Below are 21,290 nucleotides of genomic sequence, written 5' to 3'. Positions count from 1 at the left end.
CCTTTTACAAGCATTTCCATATAAGTGAGCAACAGTTGAAGCCACATCAAAGATCTCACCCAATATAATGTTATGTATGGGCACCCACGGAGAAGTGACAGCGACAGGAGTGCTGATTCCACAGACGCATCTCTCCAGACCATGCAATACATTTTTCTAGAACAATATATAAAAACAAAAATCTGGGAAACCATGCCTCCTGGTTTACAGTTAGGAGAACATGGCCTTTTGATGGGCAAAGAAAGCAAAAGCTTCCCCTATTCTCACAACAGCTGATGTCAGAGTCAAGAAATGCTGTAGTGTGGCTATAGACTGATCAGCGTGGTTACAGACCAACTTCCAAGTCAGTAGCTGTGATGCTCACAGACTATACAGTGTGGCTATAGACCGACTTCCAGGCCAATAGCTGTGATGCTCACAGTGACTATACAGCGTGGTTACAGACCAACTTCCAAGTCAATAGCTGTGATGCTCACAGACTATACAGTGTGGCTATAGACCGACTTCCAGGCCAATAGCTGTGATGCTCACAGTGACTATACAGCGTGGTTACAGACCAACTTCCAAGTCAATAGCTGTGATGCTCACAGACTATACAGTGTGGCTATAGACCGACTTCCAGGCCAATAGCTGTGATGCTCACAGTGACTATACAGTGTGGTTACAGACCAACTTCCAAGTCAATAGCTGTGATGCTCACAGACTATACAGTGTGTCTATAGACCGACTTCCAGGCCAATAGCTGTGATGCTCACAGACTATACAGTGTGGTTATAGACCGACTTCTAGGCCAATAGCTGTGATGCTCACAGTGACTATACAGTGTGGCTATAGACCGACTTCCAGGCCAATAGCTGTGATGCTCACAGACTATACAGTGTGGTTATAGACCGACTTCTAGGCCAATAGCTGTGATGCTCACAGTGACTATACAGCGTGGTTACAGACCAACTTCCAAGTCAATAGCTGTGATGCTCACAGACTATACAGTGTGGTTATAGACCGACTTCTAGGCCAATAGCTGTGATGCTCACAGTGACTATACAGTGTGGTTATAGACCGACTTCCAGGCCAATAGCTGTGATGCTCACAGTAACTATTACCTGTTTGGTCTGTTTGGTTTCCTCTGGTGGTTCAGGAACTGAAGCTGTGTCCTGCTGCATCAGCTCTGTGTCTCCTCCTTCCTCACCACCTGATGGTTCTGAAAGGAGACACAAAGTTCAACAGTTAAAGTGTGCCCCTCCCACACTCTACTGAGAGATTTAGAGGCTTAATCTCTCCATCCTTTCTCTAGAAGGTGATGTTAACAAAACTTACTTAAATTGGAGACTGATTTGAGCATTCAGATACCAGTCTTGTTTATAATCTGAAACACAAAAGATCACCTAACTGTAGGGAATGTTTAATTATGTTACAGTTTGGGTCTGAAATGCCCTTATAGTTTGATTAAGAAATGGTCCAACCAGGGGTGTGGTGTGCGTGCATTTAATCACAGCATTTAGAAGGTGGGGGAAGAAGGATATTTATGAGTTCAAGGCCGGCCTGGTCTACACTACACAGAGAACTCAAGATAGCCAGGACTACATAGAGAGACCTTATTCCCAAAAAGCACTTAAACCAAACCAAACCAAACCAAATCAAACTAAACCAAACTCAAGACAAAAGGATGCAATAGTGCAACATCTAGAAATTGGGGCTTAAACTTTGAAATTAGGCTCTGGGGCTGTGTGCACTTATTCAGTACAACTAGCCCCTACTTCCTAGAGGCTAAGCCTAGAAGATTGTGTGCACTTGATCAGTACAACTAGCCCCTACTTCCTAGAGGCTAAGCCTAGAAGGCTGTGTGCACTTGATCAGTACAACTAGCCCCTACTTTCTAGAGGCTAAGCCTAGAAGGAATGAAAAGTTTTATACAATCACTATTTCATCCAAGCTAAACACTACAGAAAAATGGTGTCCCTATCTGTGGCGGTTTGAATAGGAATGGCACCATGGAGTCATATTTAATGCTTGGCTTATCGGGAGTGACACTCCACTTGTTGGAGGAAGTGTGTCACTGTGGAGACCAGCTTCGAGATCTTATATGCTCAAGCTAGGCCTACTGTGACTCTCCTTATGCTCCCTATGGATTAAGATGTAGAACTATCAGGTCCTTCTTCAGCACCATGTCTGTCTGCATGACACCATGTTTTCTACCATGACGGTAATGGACTAAACCTCTGAACCTGTAAGCCAGCCCCAATTAAATGCTTTCTTTTATAAGAGTTGACATGGTCATAGTGTCTCTTCATAGCAATAGAAACCATTACTAAGACACCACCCCTATCACCAAAGGCCTAGACTCTAACCTAGGTGGGCTATAAGGATGCCTTCGATTCTTCTCCTCCTATCCCAAGGGTGTTTTCAGAGACTATCCAGGAGGGAGATGGAAGATGGGTTTGCTCCTCACCATTTCTGCAGCACTAACAGGGAACACCTTGGGAGCCTTAAATTTTAAATTCCCCTATTGTAAGAAAGTTGTCTTTCCCATCCCACTGGGTTGATACTGAAGGAGTCTAGTGGTGAGTCCTGGCCTTCCTATTTATTTATATATCTTAAAGTTGGGATACAGAGTAGAGCTGAACCTTCCATACTCCTGAGCAATAGTGAGGTCTAAAGCAGCCTCTAAAGAGCATATACAGATAAACAATAAGATAAAGATAAAATGAAGGGAGGTCATCAAACACATTCATAGGAATGTGTCTTCCCATAGGAAGATAGGAAAACGAAAGCAAGTGTAAATTACAGAAAGTAGATGGGAAAAGACCCCAGCAGACTTAAACCCCAACACTTGATTATATTACAAAGAAAGGATGTGGGGGCTGGAGAGAAGGCTCAGCTAGTATGAGCACTTGTTCTTGCAGCTCCGGCAGCCATGTTCAGTGATGCCATCTGTTACTCTGGCTCCAGGGGATCTGATGCCATCTTCTAGCCTCCACGAGCACTGTCACACATGTGCACACACACATAAATAAATAAAGAAAATAAATCTTTAAAAAGGGTGTAAACATACCAACTCAAAGACAAAGACTAATAGAATGGATTAGAAAATGTGACCTAACAATATATTAGTTGTAAGAAACAAAGCTAATATAACGATATAGGAAAGCTCAAAGGGACAGAAGACAGAACAGCAAACACTGGCGAAAAGGAAAGCTACAGTGGTTGCACAGGTATCAGAGTGGACAGCTGTCCTGGTTAGGTTTCTGACCAAAACCAACTCGGAGGAAAGTCCCCCCGGCCCCAGCTTACAACTCACAATCTACCACTGAGGGAATTCAGGGCAGGAATTCAAGGCTGAAACCGGAATCAAAAACTGAACAAGAGGCCATGAAGGAACAGTGCTTACTGGTCTGCTCCGCCTGCTTTCTTGTACCTTCCAGGGGTGGCACTGCCCACAGCGGGCTGGGTCCTCCCCGCTCCCACATCAACCACTAATCTGATTGGCACTGATTGAAACTGAAGTTCCCTCTTCCAAGATGACTCCAGTTTTTGTCAAATTGACAAAAAGGAAAAAAGAAAAGAAAGAAAAAACACAAGAAAAATAACTAATGAGAAAGCATAGCAGCACAACAACAGAATTGACCAGAGAACGAGGTGAGAGAAGAAATAAGGTGAAACTCTCTTCCCTCTCTAGCTCTGTCTCTCTTGGTTTTTGGAGACAGAGTTTCTCTGTGTAGCACTGGAAGTCCTTGGATTCTCTCTGGATGCCCAGGAACTCACTCTGTAGACCAGGCTGGCCTCGAACTCACAGAGATCTGCCTGCCTCTGCCGCCCCACTGCTCAGATTAAAGTTGTGCACCACCGCTGACCGGCAAGAGAGAGTAAATCTTTTAAGAAGATACAGTAATCTAAAATATGTGTGTACCAAATCATGGAGCTACAAAGCAGGTGGAAGCAAAGCCTGACACGTAGGAAAGCAGAGACAGAAAAACCCACAATTTAGTGCAAGTGTTTATAGTAATTTTTGAAAATTGAGAGAATGGTTAAATTAGCTAAGATACAGAATTGAGGAGCACAAGCAAGCAACAGCATCTGATCAAAATTTGTAAGGTGGTTGCTAGCTGCCATGAGGGTACTGGAAACCAAACTTGGATCTTCTCAAGAGCAATGAGTATTCTTAACCTCTGAGCCATATCTCAAACTCCAAAATATCAACTGATTAAAGGACTGAAGTAGATATGAGTATGTATAACAATGCTCAGTGAACATTGTCCTTAATAATTACAGACTTAACAGTGTATTATGAGTCAACAGGGCAAGGATGTTAAAACCTCAGATTTGCTCAACAAAGGCAATATGGCAAGAAAAGGAAATAAACACATACATTGGAAAAAGACACAAACTACACCCATTTGCAGGTCATATGATTTGGTTATCTTACAAAAAAATCCAGGGAAATCCAGGAACTAAAGCCCATTGTTCATATAAAAATTCTTATATTGGATCGTATCACTAGAATCTCACTTTCCTTGTCTCCTATGCTATCTTCATCTGAGACCCTTCAGTGAAGCCTTAGTTGACTCCACAGCCTTTTTCCATTTTCTGTCTCTGCACATCTTACAGAATGCTTTCTAGACGGTAACTTGTAGATTAGCACACAATCTTATTTGCCTCATGGCATGTGATGGTATCAAATACATACTAGGTTTCTTCTCTACCTGAACCACACGCTTTCTGAGAATATGCATGAGTGTCCAAAGTATTCAGCTTAAGCTTAGTTTGGAATTAGAAACATCCCCTATTTATATTTTTAAAGAATTATTTAATGTATGTGAAGGTTTTTTTTTGTATGCACGTATACATGTGCCCCATGTGCATGTCTGGTGTCCAAGGAGGTCAGAAAAAGGGTAGATATCCTGAAACTGGAGTTATGATAGTAGGAGCTGCCATGTGGCGCTGGGAACTGAACCATGTCATCTGCAAGAGCAGTAAATTACAACTGAGCCATCTCTCAGACCCCAGTCCTTATGAAAACAGTTTTCTACTTAAGGCCGGGTTTTCTGTGTAACAACCCTGGCTGTCCTGGAACCCACTTTGTAGACCAAGCTGGCCTTGAACTCACAGTGATGCGCCTGCCTCTGCCTCCCAGTAACATTAAGATGAAAAGAGTGTCCTACATAGAAATAGGGGAGGAAGAGTTTTGAACTCTATAGTCCTCTATTTCCTTGAATTTGCTATCTGCAAAATATAGTTTATATTTGGCTAATATAGTTGAAAATAGGTAATTATTTAGAAGACTTTCTGCCTATGAGAAATATTTAAACTATCTTGTTAATCAAATACTCCAAATCTCAGTTACTTCTTGTTCCAAAAATTATTTCATCTTTTGAAACCCTTAATATAAAATGAGATCATCTCGTCACTGTGTCTTGAACACATTAGCTGTTTCCTTACTGATATTTTTTGGTTCCAAAAGAGGAAACTGCTCCTCTGAAGTAAGGAAGGTAGTTCTGTGATTTCCATTAAGAGAACTGTGCAAGAAAAGCATAGCAGTCCAAGCTAGCCAGTCTTCAGGGCTGCTGGGAAGTGAGGTGACGCCAGGCCTGTCCCACTCAGTCCCAGTGGGTCATTCAGCCTGTGAAGGAGAGGCACGGAAACAGGGCTGCATTTCTCCAACTCCCGGAGGACTATTTAAAAAACCACATAGCCAGAAGGGATTGGTTGAAGTTTTCCAAAAGAGGAGGCAAGGACAACGTCCTTTCCCGAACCATAGCAACAGTATCAATTACAAACAGAAGGTTGCTCAGTTTTCTCTCAGTGTTCGCCTTTATCTCTATAAATATCTAAAGTCCAACTTCCCAGCACTGAGGCCTTGAGAGGGATGTTACAATGGAATTATACAGTCAACTGGTCTTTAAAACTTAGTGAAAGAATGTTATTTAAATCACAACCCATTCTTACTGTGATCCCTGCTCTTCTTTGTCAACTTGACTACATCTGAAATTAACTAAATGCCAAGCAGTTGGGTACACCTGTAAGGGATTTCTTAATTAAATCATTTGTGGAAGACACACTTTTAATTCGGATCTTTTTGAGGTGGGAAGAACCTTTAATTTGGGCCACACCTTCTGGTGGCAGACTATATAAGGGCATGGAAGATGGAAGCTTTTGTTCTTTGCCTACTTGCTCTCGCTGGCAAGTTCATTCCTTCACTGGCATTAGAGTGTACTTCTTCGGTATTCTGGCATACGCTGAAGGCCAGCTGAGATATCCAGGCTGATGGGTGGAACTGGATTCTTGGACTTTTTGTTGGTAGGCAGCGATTGTTGAACTAGTTGGACCACAGCCTGTAAGTCACTCTAATAAACTCCATATACTTATCATAACTTACTTTCTGTAGTTAGTGTCTTGCACAGGAATCTGGAAACTTTGGGTAAACAACCATCCAGAGAGTAGGTGATTGGCTGCAGAGCAGTTGGGCTGGATGGGTTTCTTATCACCGTGATAAAAACACTATGATCAAAAGCAACTTGGGAGGCAAGGGATTATTTCAGTTTCTAGCTGTAGTTCATCAAGAAGGGAAGTCAGGGCAGGAGCTCATGGCAGGAACCTATGGCAGGAACTAAAGGAGAGGCCATGGAGGGACACTGATTACTGACTTGCTCCCATGGCTTTCCCAGCTTGTTCTCTTATACGACTCAAGACCACATGCCCAGGGTAACACCACACACAGTGAGAGGGGTCTTCCCACATCAACATTAACCAGGAAAATGCCCCACAGATTTCTCCACAGGGCAAGCTAATGGAGGCATTGTCATTGATATAAAAACTAGTGAGCACAGCACTTACGGCCGCTGTTGGTGTTGCTCAAATCTGCTACTGTGCATAAGGAGTCTTAGACAAAGTAGAATGAGTGCAAGTAGTTGCGTCCTGATAAATTCTACAATAACATTTTACCTGGACTTGGCCACGGGTCTCAGTTTGCCAACACTGACTTACTGCATGTAAGTTAAAAATAAAAAGAGGTTTCCAGGTTGTTTGTATAGCATAGTTTCTAATTGTTTGATAGGGCACCTATATATGACAGTAGATAAACTTGTTTTGATTTTTGTTTGTTTGAGTCAGGGTGATGGAGGAAGGTCATTGGCTAATAAAGGAACTGCCTTGGCCCATTTCATTGGTTAGAAGATAGGTGGGAGGAGTAAACAGAACAAAACGCTGGGAAGAGGAAGTGAGCTCAGACTCCACAGCTCTCCTCTCTGGAGCAGACGCCTCAGAGAGACGCCATGCCCCAGCTCCGACCCAGGATGGACTTAGGCTAGAATCTTCCCGGTAAGACCGGTACTCACAGATTATTAGAGATGGGTTGATCGGTATATCAGAATTAGCCAGTAAGGGCCAGAGCTAAAGGGCCAAGCAGTGATTAAATGAATACAGTGTCTGTGTAATTATTTCGGGGCATAAGCTAGCCGAGCAGGCGGCTGGGGTGTTGGGGACGCAGCCCCACCGCCGCCCTTATTACTACAAATGGCGCCCAACGTGGGGCTCGAACCCACAACCCTGAGATTAAGAGTCTCATGCTCTACCGACTGAGCTAGCCGGGCAGGCGGCTGGGGTGTTGGGGACACAGCCCCGCCGCCGCTTCCAATTACTACATCAGGGTCTTGTTCTACATCCCAGGATGGTCTCACACTCACAATCTCTTTGCCTTAGGGTCTCTCTGACTCTCTCTCTATATATATTTATTTATTGTGTATGAATTTTTGCTTGCATGTATGAATGTGCTTAATGTGCATGTCCGGTGCCCTTGGAGATCAGGAGAGGGCACCAGATCCTCTGGAACTGGAGTTTACACATGGTTTCGAGCTGCCACGTGGGTGCTAGAAACAGAACCCAGGTCCTTTGCAAGAGCAACAACTGCTCGTCACTACTGAACTACATTGAGAGGCCCTTCCATTAGTCTCCTGGGTGCTGGCAAACTTGGGTTATTTTAGAACTTTTCTGGTTCTGAACACTTATCTTTTAGTCACACACACACACACACACACACACACACACACACACACACACACGAACATATCCTTACTTCATTTTCATCAATTTTAAACAACAATTCTAACATTTTTTTTAATTGCATATAATCCTAGATATAGTGGCACATGACAGGTCAGGAACTTTTAACGGCTTCCTACTGAATTGTTCCCTTACAACTATGTTCTGACTGTCTTTCACCTGGGGAGTGGTAACAGTGCCTGGCGGTTCCCTGGGAAAGCTACATCATATAAACTGAAAAGTAATGCTGCATATAGAGCCTTGAACGCTCTAAAGAGTTTCCCTGCAATTACTCATCCCTTGGAGCTGGATTGTTTTACTTGGCCAGGAGAACCAAGGCTCAGAACTCTCCTCAGGAACCATGTTCCCAGCTCATTAAGAGACTCCCACCAGCACCACTAAGCAAGCACACGTTCCCACACTTCAGCCTGCAGGACAGTGAGGGGAGCGGAGGACAAGGCAGTGAGCAGTCATGCTGGGGAAGAAGAGGCACTCAGTTTCACTGAGAGGTTATGCATGTTTTAATGGCTTCTGTACACCCATAGGACAGTTAATACAGATACACTGGCTTTATGGTCACTTAGGCCACCTCAACAGAGAATCATTTTACCTGTAAGTGCACCTCGCTCAGGCTATTCAGGAAATAAAGTATCTTTTAACTTTGATATCTCTTAACTTCCGCCAGCATTTTATCTCTTCCTGTAAGTTAGAAAAGACCTTCTGGAGGCAGAACTAAGATGGTCTTAGGGCTGTTCTGTAGTATGCAGCCCCAGCTTTCAAGGAAAAAGAAAACCAGGGAGGAAGACATGGGGGAAGGGAGACACAGTGGAGGAGGTAGCGGCAGGGCCACAAATTCATGCCCAAGTCTGCCATGCCAGAACATGTGACAGGGCTGTTCAAGAGAGCAGGCTGGTCTCCAGTCGTACCATGCTGGTTGAGGGTTTACACATCAGGATATTGGAGCCCCCAAAGTCTTCTGAAGGCTTCATGCTGGAATAGCTTATGCCATTCTGTGCCCCACCCCACTGTCTCTTACATTTTCTCCTTTGTCTTCATAGTCTCTATAAACAGCAAGGAACTGGGCAAGATCTACCTTCTTTATCTCTTGGGCTCCTTAGGGTCCCTTCTTCCAAAGGATCTGACAGAGGAAATGTTCTGGGACAAAGGCCTGAGCCGGTACTCTGTAACACCAAGATTTTTTTGGTCTTTTGAACTTGGGGCAATTCAGAATGTGGAGTGGGGGCAATTCCTTTCCCCCACTTATTTTGTCATTTCTAATAGCAACAGCCACAATTCCATCCATGTTTCAATAATGGTTCTATTTTCAGTCTGGGATGTTCCTAGGAACAGATTCAGAGTTTTGCTTACAAAATATGCTGCATGTTCCCACAGGAAACTTTAAGGCCAAACATTTGGAGCAGGATGGCAACACATGAGATGAAATTGCTCTCTTGGTCCTGACATTCTGAGAGCAGTAGAGGGTTCACACCAAAAAAAAGCACCTCAGAGAGAACTTGGCTGAAGAAAGTCCGAGATGCTTAAATGCTAATGTTTCTCCTGCCATTTTTAAGTCAGTTGAGTTAAATCTTGGTTATTATCTAAAAAGGCTGACTGGTCTAGTCTTGTAATCCTTTATATATTTCTTTTAAAAAATTAAAGCTGAACTCTGGAGTTGTAGCACATGTCTTTGGGAGGCAGAGGCAGATAGGCTCTCTATGAGTTCAAGGCCAGCCTGGACTACATAAAGAGTTCCAAGACAGCCAGGGCTACATAGAGGGATTCTTTCTTAAATAAATAAGTAGATAGATAGATATGTATTTATTTTCTATGTATGTGTGTGCTAACTTATCGGTATGTGCACATGTGTGCAGGTGCCTGTGGAGCCCGTAAGAGCCAGTTGGCTCCCCTGGAACTATACGTACCGTTTGTGAGGCAACACTTGATGTCGGTGCTGGGATGTGAGCTCGGGTCTTCTGCAAGAGCAGCAAGAGCTCTGAGCCACTGAGCCATCTCTCCAGCTCCCTCAGTGTCTTTCTTTATGCAAAATGTACAGAAAAAGCTCCTTGCAAACCACTAGCCTATGCTAGGGTCACATGGTCCTCACTTCACCTGTGAACTCTCATGAACACGCGTCACCTGCGAATTCTCATGGCCTCAGTGGCAGGCGAAGAGCCTTCAATGCCTCAGGACTTCTGCTACCTTTGTGACAAGCATTAGAAATAGGTCATACAGGAATCAGGGGACAGTTTTCCTTCTGCCTTCTTTCTGTCCTGTAATAAAGTCCTGTTCCCTGCCCCACCTGCTTCCTTTTCAGCCTAAAGAAGAAAAGCTAAGTTGGTTTGAGTGACAGGGATCCCACTTCAGTGCTGCACGTTCACGTTCCTTTCTAGTCCGCTTTATCCTGAAATATCTGTGAACTAAGTGAACAGGCAGTGAATGGCAGCAGTAGTATTCTGTGCCTTGGTATGTCTGCACAGTTTCCTGGGAAATATATTGGTGCATCTGGAAGCACTGTATAAACTCTCCATTCCTAGACTAGAAAGCAGTAACAGTGGCAATGCTTATATAACTCTTGCTTTTATATAAAACACTTCTAAATGCTTTAAGTAAATTAATTCAACCCTCGTGTGAATCTTAAGAGGCGGGGCTACTGTGATTACCGCCCATTTTACAGAGGTGGAAACTGAGGCAAGGTAGATGAGAAGAGTGCCAGGCCTTAGACCCGGGCAGTATGGATTCAAAGGTCTGCCCGTCATGCAAATTGCCCCATTAAGTTGGAGAGTAAATTAAGCTCCTTTCTGTTGGTATGACTGCCTACGGGATTTGAGCACAGCTCAGCATGACCATGTATGTCACTTTTAACAAGCACACATCTAACCGAGGTGGAAGGTGCTGCGTGTAGCAGGCAGCTCCTCTTTCCCAAAGCCCCAAACCACCGAGTTCAGACCTTTGTCAGTACCTTTTCCCTAAGCTGTGTTTCAGCGGGTAGTGCTGCGTTACCTCATCACCTGTCCAGTTAGCATCTGTGTCCCACAGGGATCTATTTGCATGTTAGCGTGCGTTACTACTGCATAAGTGAAGGAACGGAGATGAGAACATCCTCATATGTTATATGATCCCTAATAAATAGCTCTGAAAAATGCCCCCTAAATTTATTGTGTGCTACAGTTTCATGTGTGTGCGCACACCTTGGGTGTTGTTTATCTGTCTATCTTTTGGAGACAGGGTCTCCTGTTGAAACTAACATCACTGAGTAGGCTGTGCTAGGAAGCCCGTGAACTCTTGTCTCCGTCGAGAGCTCCCAGCTCTAGATTACAGACAGATGCCACCATTCCCCTTACGTCACCACATCCGGCCTTTTACATGGGTGTGGGGGATCTAGCTCAGGCTCTCAAGCCTGCATTGTACGTGCTGTGCTGACTGCGCCCTCTCCCTGGTCTCTGCAGGACACTTTCTAACGGCTCACAGAACGGCGCTCGGGGTGGCTGTTTTAAGAGGTGTCAGTACAGCGGAGAGAAGGGACAACGCTAGGAGGCTAGGGTTTTTAGTTCCAACTTTTATGATTTTGGGCAAATCACTTACTTTATGCTACAGCTTTCTCATTTGTAGACTGATGAAGTCATACTGCTGTGAATTACGATTCTCTTTTGGTTTATGGTAAGTTCTCTTGGAAGGTATACACCCTAGACACATCAAAATTTCCAGAGTGAGGCAGAATGTTGAAGCACTGGAGGAAAGGGTCACATCCTAAAGAAGACAGGTGACTGGGGCTCTTCATGTGTTGAAGCACTGGAGGAAAGGGTCACATCCTAAAGAAGACAGGTGACTGGGGCTCTTCATGTGTTGAAGCACTGGAGGAAAGGGTCACATCCTAAAGAAGACAGGTGACTGGGGCTCTTCATGCGGGTGTGCAAGCTATGGCATATTTCCTGGACAGCAATTTCCTGAGAGAGACACCTGAGTCTGCACTTAGCCTCTTAACCCAGGGCTACAATGTGTTATCTTCAGGAAGAGACAGAATACAGTGGAAGGCACAGCTTTGTTAGGATTGCCTTTGGCCCTCACAGAGACTTCAGCTGCCTGCTGATTACTTACTGCATACCCTTGATGTGTCTTGAAAGTCCATAAGTACTCAAGCTGCCCACAGGAAAGACCTTTCTTAGGGCCCAGGACAATGTGCTTCACGGTTTTGTCCTGAGAGTTTCCTTCCTACTGCTAAGCTGGCCTAAGGACGTCAGGCTATCAACTCACTGTCAAGTTCATGCTAAGAGGGTTTATATTTAGAAGGTTCCAGAACCTCAGATCCTTGATGATGATGACATGGGATAAAGCAACATTGAATAGCCTAATGGAATATATAAGAGGGTCTATAATCAAATCCACTTGTCAGTCAAGTTAGATAGAGGGGTTCTTTTTTTGACAATTAACTATAAAGAATTTATAAATAAAAAACACCACTTGGCAAAATTTTAAAAAACATTGTTTACCTCTTTTCCTCATACAATAACATGGTTGGAGAAATTGCTCAGCAGTTAAGAGCACTGGATGCTCTTCTAGAGAATTTAAGTTCAATTCCCAGCACACACAAGGTAGCTCACACCTATCTGTAACTCTAGTTCCAGGGTTTCTGATACTCTCACAGAGACATACAAGCAGGCAAAAACATCAATGAACATAAAATAAAAATATATATTTGAAGAATATAATATATTACACATATTACAAAAATAAGGAAAATTTAAAAGAAACAAAAATTTGGTCCCACTGTAAAAAGATGACATAAAAGATGATCATAAAAGAAAATTATAATTTGATGCATTCATTTCCACATTTGGCTCTTGCTCTGTGTATATACATGTGTGTTTTCACATGTGCACACTCAATTTTATATACCTAGAATTATTTTCTAAATATAAACACTTTAGCCTTTAATATTATATATAAACATTTTCCTATGCCATTAAATAGTTTTATTGTTTTGTAGGAAGGGTCCTCTTATGTTATTAGGATGGCCTTGAACTCATGATCCTCCTGCTTCAGTCTCCCAAGTTCTGGGACTGTGTGATGAGATCAGCCTACCCTGAGCTCTAAGTTATTTCATATTGTGATACATGGTGTCTTTTTAAAAGCTGTACACTGCCCTGAGATACTCTATTTTACAAGCCACGCTAAACTCGAATTTGAGTGAGAAACAGAGGCAGGGGACAGACAGTTGAGAACTCTATACTCTCTGGTGGGCTTCAGGCTCATTTTGAAGCCCCACTGCTGAAATGGCCTATTCGAACAGCCTGTGTCCTCATCTGACTATTTGATAGTTGTTCTGTACTTTGTTTCTACATCCTCCACAGGTTTGCACTTTGCCTAGGCAGCTCAACTCTGACCACATGGCTTGACTCTGTAGACTAATAAAGATTTTTTATGCAACTCTGTGGAAATCCTCTTTTCATCTCTATCAGCTTTCTTCAAGAAGGCCTTTGGGAAATTCCATGAACTCTGCTGTGGCCTCTTGTAGCCATTCAGTAACGTGCATGCACACACACACACACACACACACACACACAGAGAGAGAGAGAGAGAGAGAGAGAGAGAGAGAGAGAGAGAGAACTGTGACCTAAAAGTTACAGAGAGAGTTACAGAGAGAGAGAGAGAGAGAGAGAGAGAGAGAGAGAGAGAGAGAGAGAGAGAGAGAGAGAGAGATAGCAGCGAATTATGATCTAAGAGTTCAATGTTAGTAGGTATGATCAAAATAAGGAACCTGTGTTTCCCCAAAGGTCAGCTCCTGAGGGAAATCAGGACTACCAACAAATTGTGACAGAAGAAACTGATACAGCTTGTGAAATTATTGTTAGCCCATAACTTTCGATACTGTAGAAAGTTACAATCATGTGTGTTTCTGCTCAGGATAGTGCCACTACATTTAGTTCCTGATATGTATGCTCCCAGAAGACTTTTAGAAGGGAAACGACACTGTACAAGAATTTTTAAAAAGAAGGTCTTAATATCTAATTTCTAGAAGATTTGAGTCAACTTATAAGTGATTAACATTGCAAAATATTACCTGTGTTATCATAAGCCAGCAAACAGTATGCATTATATTCTTTACACTACCGACCAGAAAGACATGACAAGACATTTTAATTTGATTACAGGCAAGGTTCAGCATCTTTCTTGTTTTAATAGTCATGTGCATTTTTACATGGGTAGGATTTTTTAACCTTTGCTCATCTGTCACAACCTCGTCAAGAAACTGTGAATTAGAATACTCAGCACAGTATAGCTGTCTTCCCTGGACTGTGGGCTGGGGCAGGGCATTCATATATTCGCATATTATACAAGTAACAGCATAGAATCTGGCAGGTATTTTCCATCAACATTTGCTGAAACATGCCAAGAACTAACCCCATAATAAGAGTGAGTGGTTAAAGTGTGTGTGGTATATGAAGAAGGCATTATGTCCATCTGAGCTCTTCAGTAGCCACCAAAACTAACTACAGGGAAGACCTTGTGGCCTGCAGAGTCATTGAAACTGCTTGTAGAATTAATCGTTATTTCCCAAATGTGGAGAATTCAAGTCCAGGAAACCCACAATTTAAGACCAAGTAATACTGAAGACTTCAAAATAGAGCTGTCCAGTGTGATCTATAAAACAGGACACACTGTATAGGAACCAAGAAACAGCTGTTTCCCCATTTCTGTTCTAAAAGGGGAATAGGCTATGGGGCTCAAGGGTATACCCTGAGCACACGGAGGAAATTTATTTGCTTAGAGAAATGTGACATGGAGCTGGCAAAAGGCTTGGTTTGTAAGAGATAATATCCTGGTGGGTGAAATTAAGAGGATAAGAAGGATACACAGTCACTTCAGTGCTGTGATTAATGGGAAAGGAAACACTAACATACACTGGAGAAAGAGAATGAAAGAATAAGGTGGAAACCAAAGAGAACCATACATACTCAAGGGAAGACACCAGCTATAAGAACCAAGTATCGCTTACAGTAATAATGTCTTTAGTTAAACAAATTTCAGGTGAAGATGATGCCGTTCTAGACAGAAGTAAAGAAACCAAGGCCCCTGTCAACAGTAGCAGCATGAATATTGACTTTCTTGGTGTAGTAGAAGGGATTTTTACAATATTAAAATTATCTGTAAAATACATTAAGACTCCATGGGACAATTTTAGACTGCTAGAATACACTTAGAAACAGGTAAAAGACAAAGAAGCAGGTTTAAAATTTCCATTAAAATTTCATGTTTAAACTTAACTAAGCATTGCTGAATTGAAAAGATTATGCATTTTGTATGATCCACCATATTCTCTCAAGTGATAGTTAGCAGCCAGCATTCTTTAGCATTCCTTAAAAGCATACAATCATAATTTGGGGAAAATGATCTAATTCTTTCTTTAAAATATTAAAGTTAATGTTGGTTTTGTTCAACTCTGTATTTCCGATCTCCTTCCTATGACTTACGATGAAAGCATTCATTGTGGTCATAGGGATACGAATTCATTCATCCCTCAGATATTTAATGCGCACCTGTTACATACATGGCACCTGCTGTATCTCAAGGTAGCGAGATAAATAAGATTTGGTTCTTACTCTGAGAAACTGTCACTGAAGTGGGAAAGACGGGGGTGTGCAAACAGTGCTGCGAGACCACTGTGATGGAGAATGGACATAGCCTGGCAGGAGTCTGGGTGACTAAAACGAAGCACTAAGAGTCATCTAAGCCGTAGGAACTGTGTGTATGCAGAAGGAAAGGTACTTTACTGTGTGATGATTTAAACATGAAAACATACAGTGTAGGTAGGAGATGTCAACAAGGGCATCTTCACATGATGAAAAACGACAGCAATGGAAGAACTGCTGCCAGGTGGAGCAACATTGCCTGGATCTGAAAACACTGCCCAGTGCAAGCAGCAGAAATGAAGGGTGTCCTGTATGATGGGATTTGTAGGCAAGTACAGTAGGCAGCATTAACCTCTGATGACAGGTGACTTCGGGGTGGAAGGACAGGGTGGGATGGACTGGGAAGGATCATAGGAAACTGTTAAGAACGATGGGGTGTGAAGAAATGCAGCTTTGGTCAAATCTGTTTGGCTAGCAAACTTATTACATGTAAATGATATCTCAATCAAAATAAGACCTCACATGTCTTGGCTTATTTCTTATAGCACAGAATTCGGAATGATGCTTAAGTGGGAAAAAAAGAAAGCCTCTCTATCATGTTTTTAAGATAAATTGGAGTTTCTTTTGGGTTCTTAAGGAAATAACCATAAGAACCAGTGAAGCATTTTCCTCGAAGGTAAGTCTTATGGAAACACAGCGCGTGAGCAGGCAGCAGTAGAGGGCAAGGGAGGCAACAGAGCTCACATTAGGTGGGGCGTGGGGTCTGGAAAGGCATCCAGAAAGCAGTAAGTCTCATTTGGAAGAAGTCTCCTGAAGAGATGCGTGGGCATGGACGAGGAGGGCTACCCCACCCAGAACTTAGGCTTGGAGGGCTCGGGGCACGGCCCAGCCTCGGCAGGCAGAGCAAGCGTTCGCAAAGGAACCTTGGGCTCCCATGGTTTTCTGTCATGGGCAGCAGCCGACTGCACTCTGGGGAGCTCCGAGCAACTTTGGAGGCGAGTCCTTTCTACTGGACGGAAAGATGAGGTCAGGTCCAAGCCTTGGCCATGGAAGTATGCTATTGGTAAGAGCTTGAAGAAAATCACAACAGAGACAAACGTGGTTCTAAAATTGATACAGTCATGTTCCCGATTTAAAAGCAAGTTTGAGTCCCACAAAAAAGCCGAAAGTCAGCGTTTCACAGTAAGGAGCCAAGGCTGCTAGATCTACAGGCCTGATGACTATTTTCTTTTTGAGGTTCACCCTCTCACCCTCTGCCCAACTTTCTTTTTCCTTTTCTGCCAACAAGAGCCACAGTTCACAGCAAAGGCAATGAAGCAACAGAATCCATAGAAGTAGATTTCCTTACTAGAGATCACAGCCACTTCGGCTCAAGTTGTAAAGCACGGCCCCTTCCTCGGACTAGCAGCTGGGGGGGGGGGGGGGGGCGGGTATACAAAGGCGAGTTTGGTTTTTCACCGTTGTTTTAGTACACAGGAGAACACATATTGTCACATTTTAGAGAACATAAACTAGTTCGCCATCTCCTAAGTCAGGTGGCACCACCATCTCTGGGAAGGAAAGCAGGTGAGACTTCAGCGATGACCTCACTAGCTACTGAAGTGGTTCCAAGGCTTCAGGAGATGGGTGCAAGGCCTCTCTCCGCAGACTGCAGCACAGGCGCAAATAAATCTTCCAGGAACATTTTGCCTTACTTTTCAGTTATTTTAACTTGGTGATTAGAACTTAGCGGAAAAGGTTAGCATGACCTTTTACATCATAGGCTCCACGTGGTGATTGCTTTTAACATAAAGAAGCATTCCCCAGCACCGCTTTTGGAGTTGTACATCAAGCCCCAGGGCTAGAGTTTATTTACATTGGCTACTTTATACCTTCTCATTCACCCCTCCAGTTTCCCCCAACTTCCATGCCAAAAAACAGACAGAGAGTTTTTCCTTTTTATAATTTACTATGTTGAACATACATCCAAGTCAGGATGCCCCTTTCATCCACAGGAAGAGTCTGGGGCCACCTGACTCACCGACACGGCAAGTACAAAAATAGAAAAGGCAACCAGGCTAAAAGGAGAGACCAGTGGAAAGTTTGAAGGCAGCACACATCTAAGGAGCTATGTCATATGAAATTAATTCTGAAGTCAGCGATTAGAGTCAGGTAACAGGCCAACCATAATTCTGCTGCTAATTAGTCAACCCATTAAACACTTATTTCATTGAGAGACACTCAGCCATGACTTCTAAGGGTGGGCTGGGGCAGAAGGAAGGAAGGAAGGAGACGGCCAGATAAATGGCAGCTCTTTCCTTTTACAAATAGACATGCCTAACAAGCTCCTAGCTGAAATGACATCCGTGTCACACTCTCCCCTTCCCAGCAAAACAAAGACACCTCGGACCACAGCTCTTTGGTAAGTCACTGAAGAAATCATTTGGCTTATGTGCTAGTGTAAGAAGCACCGAGACTGAGACGTCTACAAAGCAGTCTCCTTACAGGAAAGAGGAAGGGGTTAGTGGGGTGGTTTGAACAGGCCAGCTTTATGTATTTTGGACTCCTAAAGACTTCAAGGTTCAGAGAAACACTAAGAATGGGTGGCAATGCCAGAGGGGAGCTGCGGAAAGAATGCCAAGTACTACCAACAGGGGCAGCTATACATGTGGGGAATGGGTTAGGACAACACGAAGTGAGAGCCTGACAGCTCGAGACTCACACATCTGAGCATTCTAAAGCATCAGTGGCAGGAAGAAGGATACAGGAGGACCACCACCTGACTGCTCGAGACTCACACATCTGAGCATTCTAAAGCATCAGCGGCAGGAAGAAGGATACAGGAGGACCACCACCTGACAGCTCGAGACTCACACATCTGAGCATTCTAAAGCATCAGCGGCAGGAAGAAGGATACAGGAGGACCACCACCTGACTGCTCGAGACTCACACATCTGAGCATTCTAAAGCATCAGCGGCAGGAAGAAGGATACAGGAGGACCACCACCGGACAGCTGCTCCACGGCAGACACCGCCCCCAGGGCTGTTTGTCCACTACCTCGGAGGTGCTGTTCTCTCCCTTCCTGCTCAGGTCCTAGGTGGCCCCTTGCCACCTGGAGGTGTATCCCCTGCTATTGTTTCTACTGGCACTTGCACAACAACGTGGAGAGGTGGGTTCTGTGGGAAGAGACCCATTCTATGACTGGTCTGTTGCGGTGTTACATCATGAAGCTGCTGAGGTCAAGGTCAGCAGTAGTGACCTGGAGGTCACTGGAAACGCCTGCGTTTCCCAGGCATTCTCTACCATTTTCATTTCTATCCCCCAACTTACTCACTTCAGAGAAAAAGAAGGGGACCAGTGATGCCTGAAGCTGAACTGTACAACTTAATGGCCAGAAATCAGACTTGTCACATGCGATCAAATCTCATCACAGTGTTGGTGACAGAGTTAAGACAGTTGAGACATCAGTTTTCATTCCAAGTTCTAATTTTATTGTTGGGGCTGAGATTTCTCTCACCTTGCAGCTTTTATTTTGGAAAATCTCCAAAGCACACTTTTAGTCATATTTGTGTAATTGAAACATGAAAAAAATTGCAATGTTTCAGCCACATAAAATTCTAACCAGATGCTCTTAAAGTTTTTGCATGTACACATCACCTTTTGCTCTAGCAGGGAGTGGTGGGAGTGTGTCCACCCGACTGGAAATACAGTACTCTTAAGAGTCATAACCCACTGACATAGCGCCTCTCCAGAGAGGAAGGGAAGGAGGATGCCATTGGCCTCTCCAGTTCTCTCTTTCTTCTCAGAACATGGGGAATCCATGTACAATCACATTAACGCTTACCAAATGCCTTCTAAATGCCAGGAACAATGCTGAAGAACAGCGGGGAGTTGGCAAGGACTTAATTGACCTGCAAGCGGATTCTCATAAGAAATATTGAGACTAGGTTCCCACTCGAATGGCTAGGGCACTAGAGGCAGTGCTGACAGGAAGCATGGCCAGAAAAGGCTTGGGTGTTTAAGGAAAGGCAGCGCACCTGTAGAGTAAGCGCTCTCACCAATGGAGATGCATTCCCAGGCATCAGGTACTCCCAGCACTTGGGAGCCGGAAGAAGAGAAAGGAGAGCTGAGAGTTAGTCCATGTGTGCTACTCAATGAACTTGAGGCCAGTCTGGGATACATGAGACTCAGTCTCAAACAACCCTTTCCTGCACATAATGCTTCTGCCAAACCCAGCATCTGTGGGCTTATAGAAAGCCTTATCTATCATGATGGTATTCCACACAGTATCGCTTCTGTTCAAGGAACTCACTTCACAGCCAATTAAGTGTGACAGTGGGCCCACAATCAAGGAATCCACCACCTTACCGTGGTCCCAACCATCCTGAAGCAGGTTGCATGATAGAAAGATTGAATGCCCTTTGAAGACACAGCAACAGCTGGCAGCAGTCTGGAGGGGTGGAACTGGGTTCTCCAGAAGGTTGTATATGCTTTAAATCAGCATCTAGTATATTATACTGTTTCTCCTGCAGTTAGGATCCACAGGTCCAGGAATCAAGGAGTGAAAAAGGCAATAATTGTACTCACTATCACTCCTAGTAACCCACTAGGAAAATTTTTGCTTCCTGTTCCTGTAACCTTAAGTTCTGCTGGTCTAGAAGTTTGGTTCCAGAAGGGGAACACTCCTGCCAGGAGCCTCAACAAACATTCCATTGAACTGGAAGCTCAGACTTCCTCTTGGCCACTTTGAGCTTCTGATGTCCTTAAGCTAATAGGTTAAGACAGGAATAGTAGTGTTAGGAGGGTGATTGATCCAGATTATGAAGGGAAATTGGATTGCTTCTCCACAATGGAGATACGGATTATGTCTGGAGTGCAGGAGATCCTTTGGGGCACCTCTGGGTGCTACCATGTCCTGTGATTAATGTCAATGGAAACTACATCTAATCCAGGCAGGATGACAAAGAATACAGGCCCTTCAGGAAAGAAGATATGGCTCACTCCTCCAGGAAAAGAGCCAAGACCTGCGGAGGAATGTGCCGAAAGATCAGGAAAGGGGCAGTAGAGGAAGGTTATAAATACCAGCTAAGGCCACGTGACCAATTATAGATCTGAGGATTAGAATTGATAAGAGTGTTTCTTCCATACTTTGTTAAGAATGTATTTACAAAGATTGTGTTTTCATTCCTGAATTTTTAATCACATAATGTAATATCAATTAATACCAGTGGCTATCATATTTAAGTTCTAAGATATCAAAAAAAGTGCCTCAAGGGACATTGCCACCTATTCTAAAATTTACAATGCATTTGCAGTTGTACAAAGGAGAGTTGCACTGCACTGTGTATTATGACCTGTTTAACTATATAATGGGATTGCATGTGGGATAGTTATATCATGTTAGGAGTAACTTTCACCTGGTTATTGTTTTCATTGGAAATTAAGCATGACATAAAGAGATAGGATTCTGTGTCAGATTGTCAAGGTGTGGACTTATGATAACTATTCTTGATTGTCAACTTGACTACATCTGGAATGAACTAAAAACACAAGCAGCTGGGTACACCTGGGAGGGATTTTTCTTAAATAATTTGAAGTGGGAAGACTCACTTTTAATCTGGCTCTTTTGAGGTGGGAGATCCACCTTT

The 21,290-nt window shown here is 43.5% G+C and overlaps 1 protein-coding gene across 6 annotated transcripts in view; it reads right to left on the bottom strand.

Moving 5' to 3' along the window:
- The window catches only part of Cmss1 (cms1 ribosomal small subunit homolog), a 292,336-nt gene that overhangs the window by 19,159 nt on the left and 251,887 nt on the right, over positions 1–21,290 (bottom strand). For all 6 annotated transcript variants that reach the window (XM_075961886.1, XM_075961911.1, XM_075961903.1 and 3 more), the window contains one exon: positions 1,104–1,201. In XM_075961886.1, coding sequence (XP_075818001.1) covers positions 1,104–1,201 — 98 coding nt within the window. The remainder of the gene's footprint in view (positions 1–1,103; positions 1,202–21,290) is intronic.

The sequence above is a fragment of the Microtus pennsylvanicus genome, chromosome 1, assembly GCF_037038515.1.
Source record: "Microtus pennsylvanicus isolate mMicPen1 chromosome 1, mMicPen1.hap1, whole genome shotgun sequence".
NCBI lineage: Eukaryota > Metazoa > Chordata > Mammalia > Rodentia > Cricetidae > Microtus > Microtus pennsylvanicus.
Note: the sequence above shows the minus strand (reverse complement) of the source record. Positions and strands in the feature narration are given on the sequence as shown.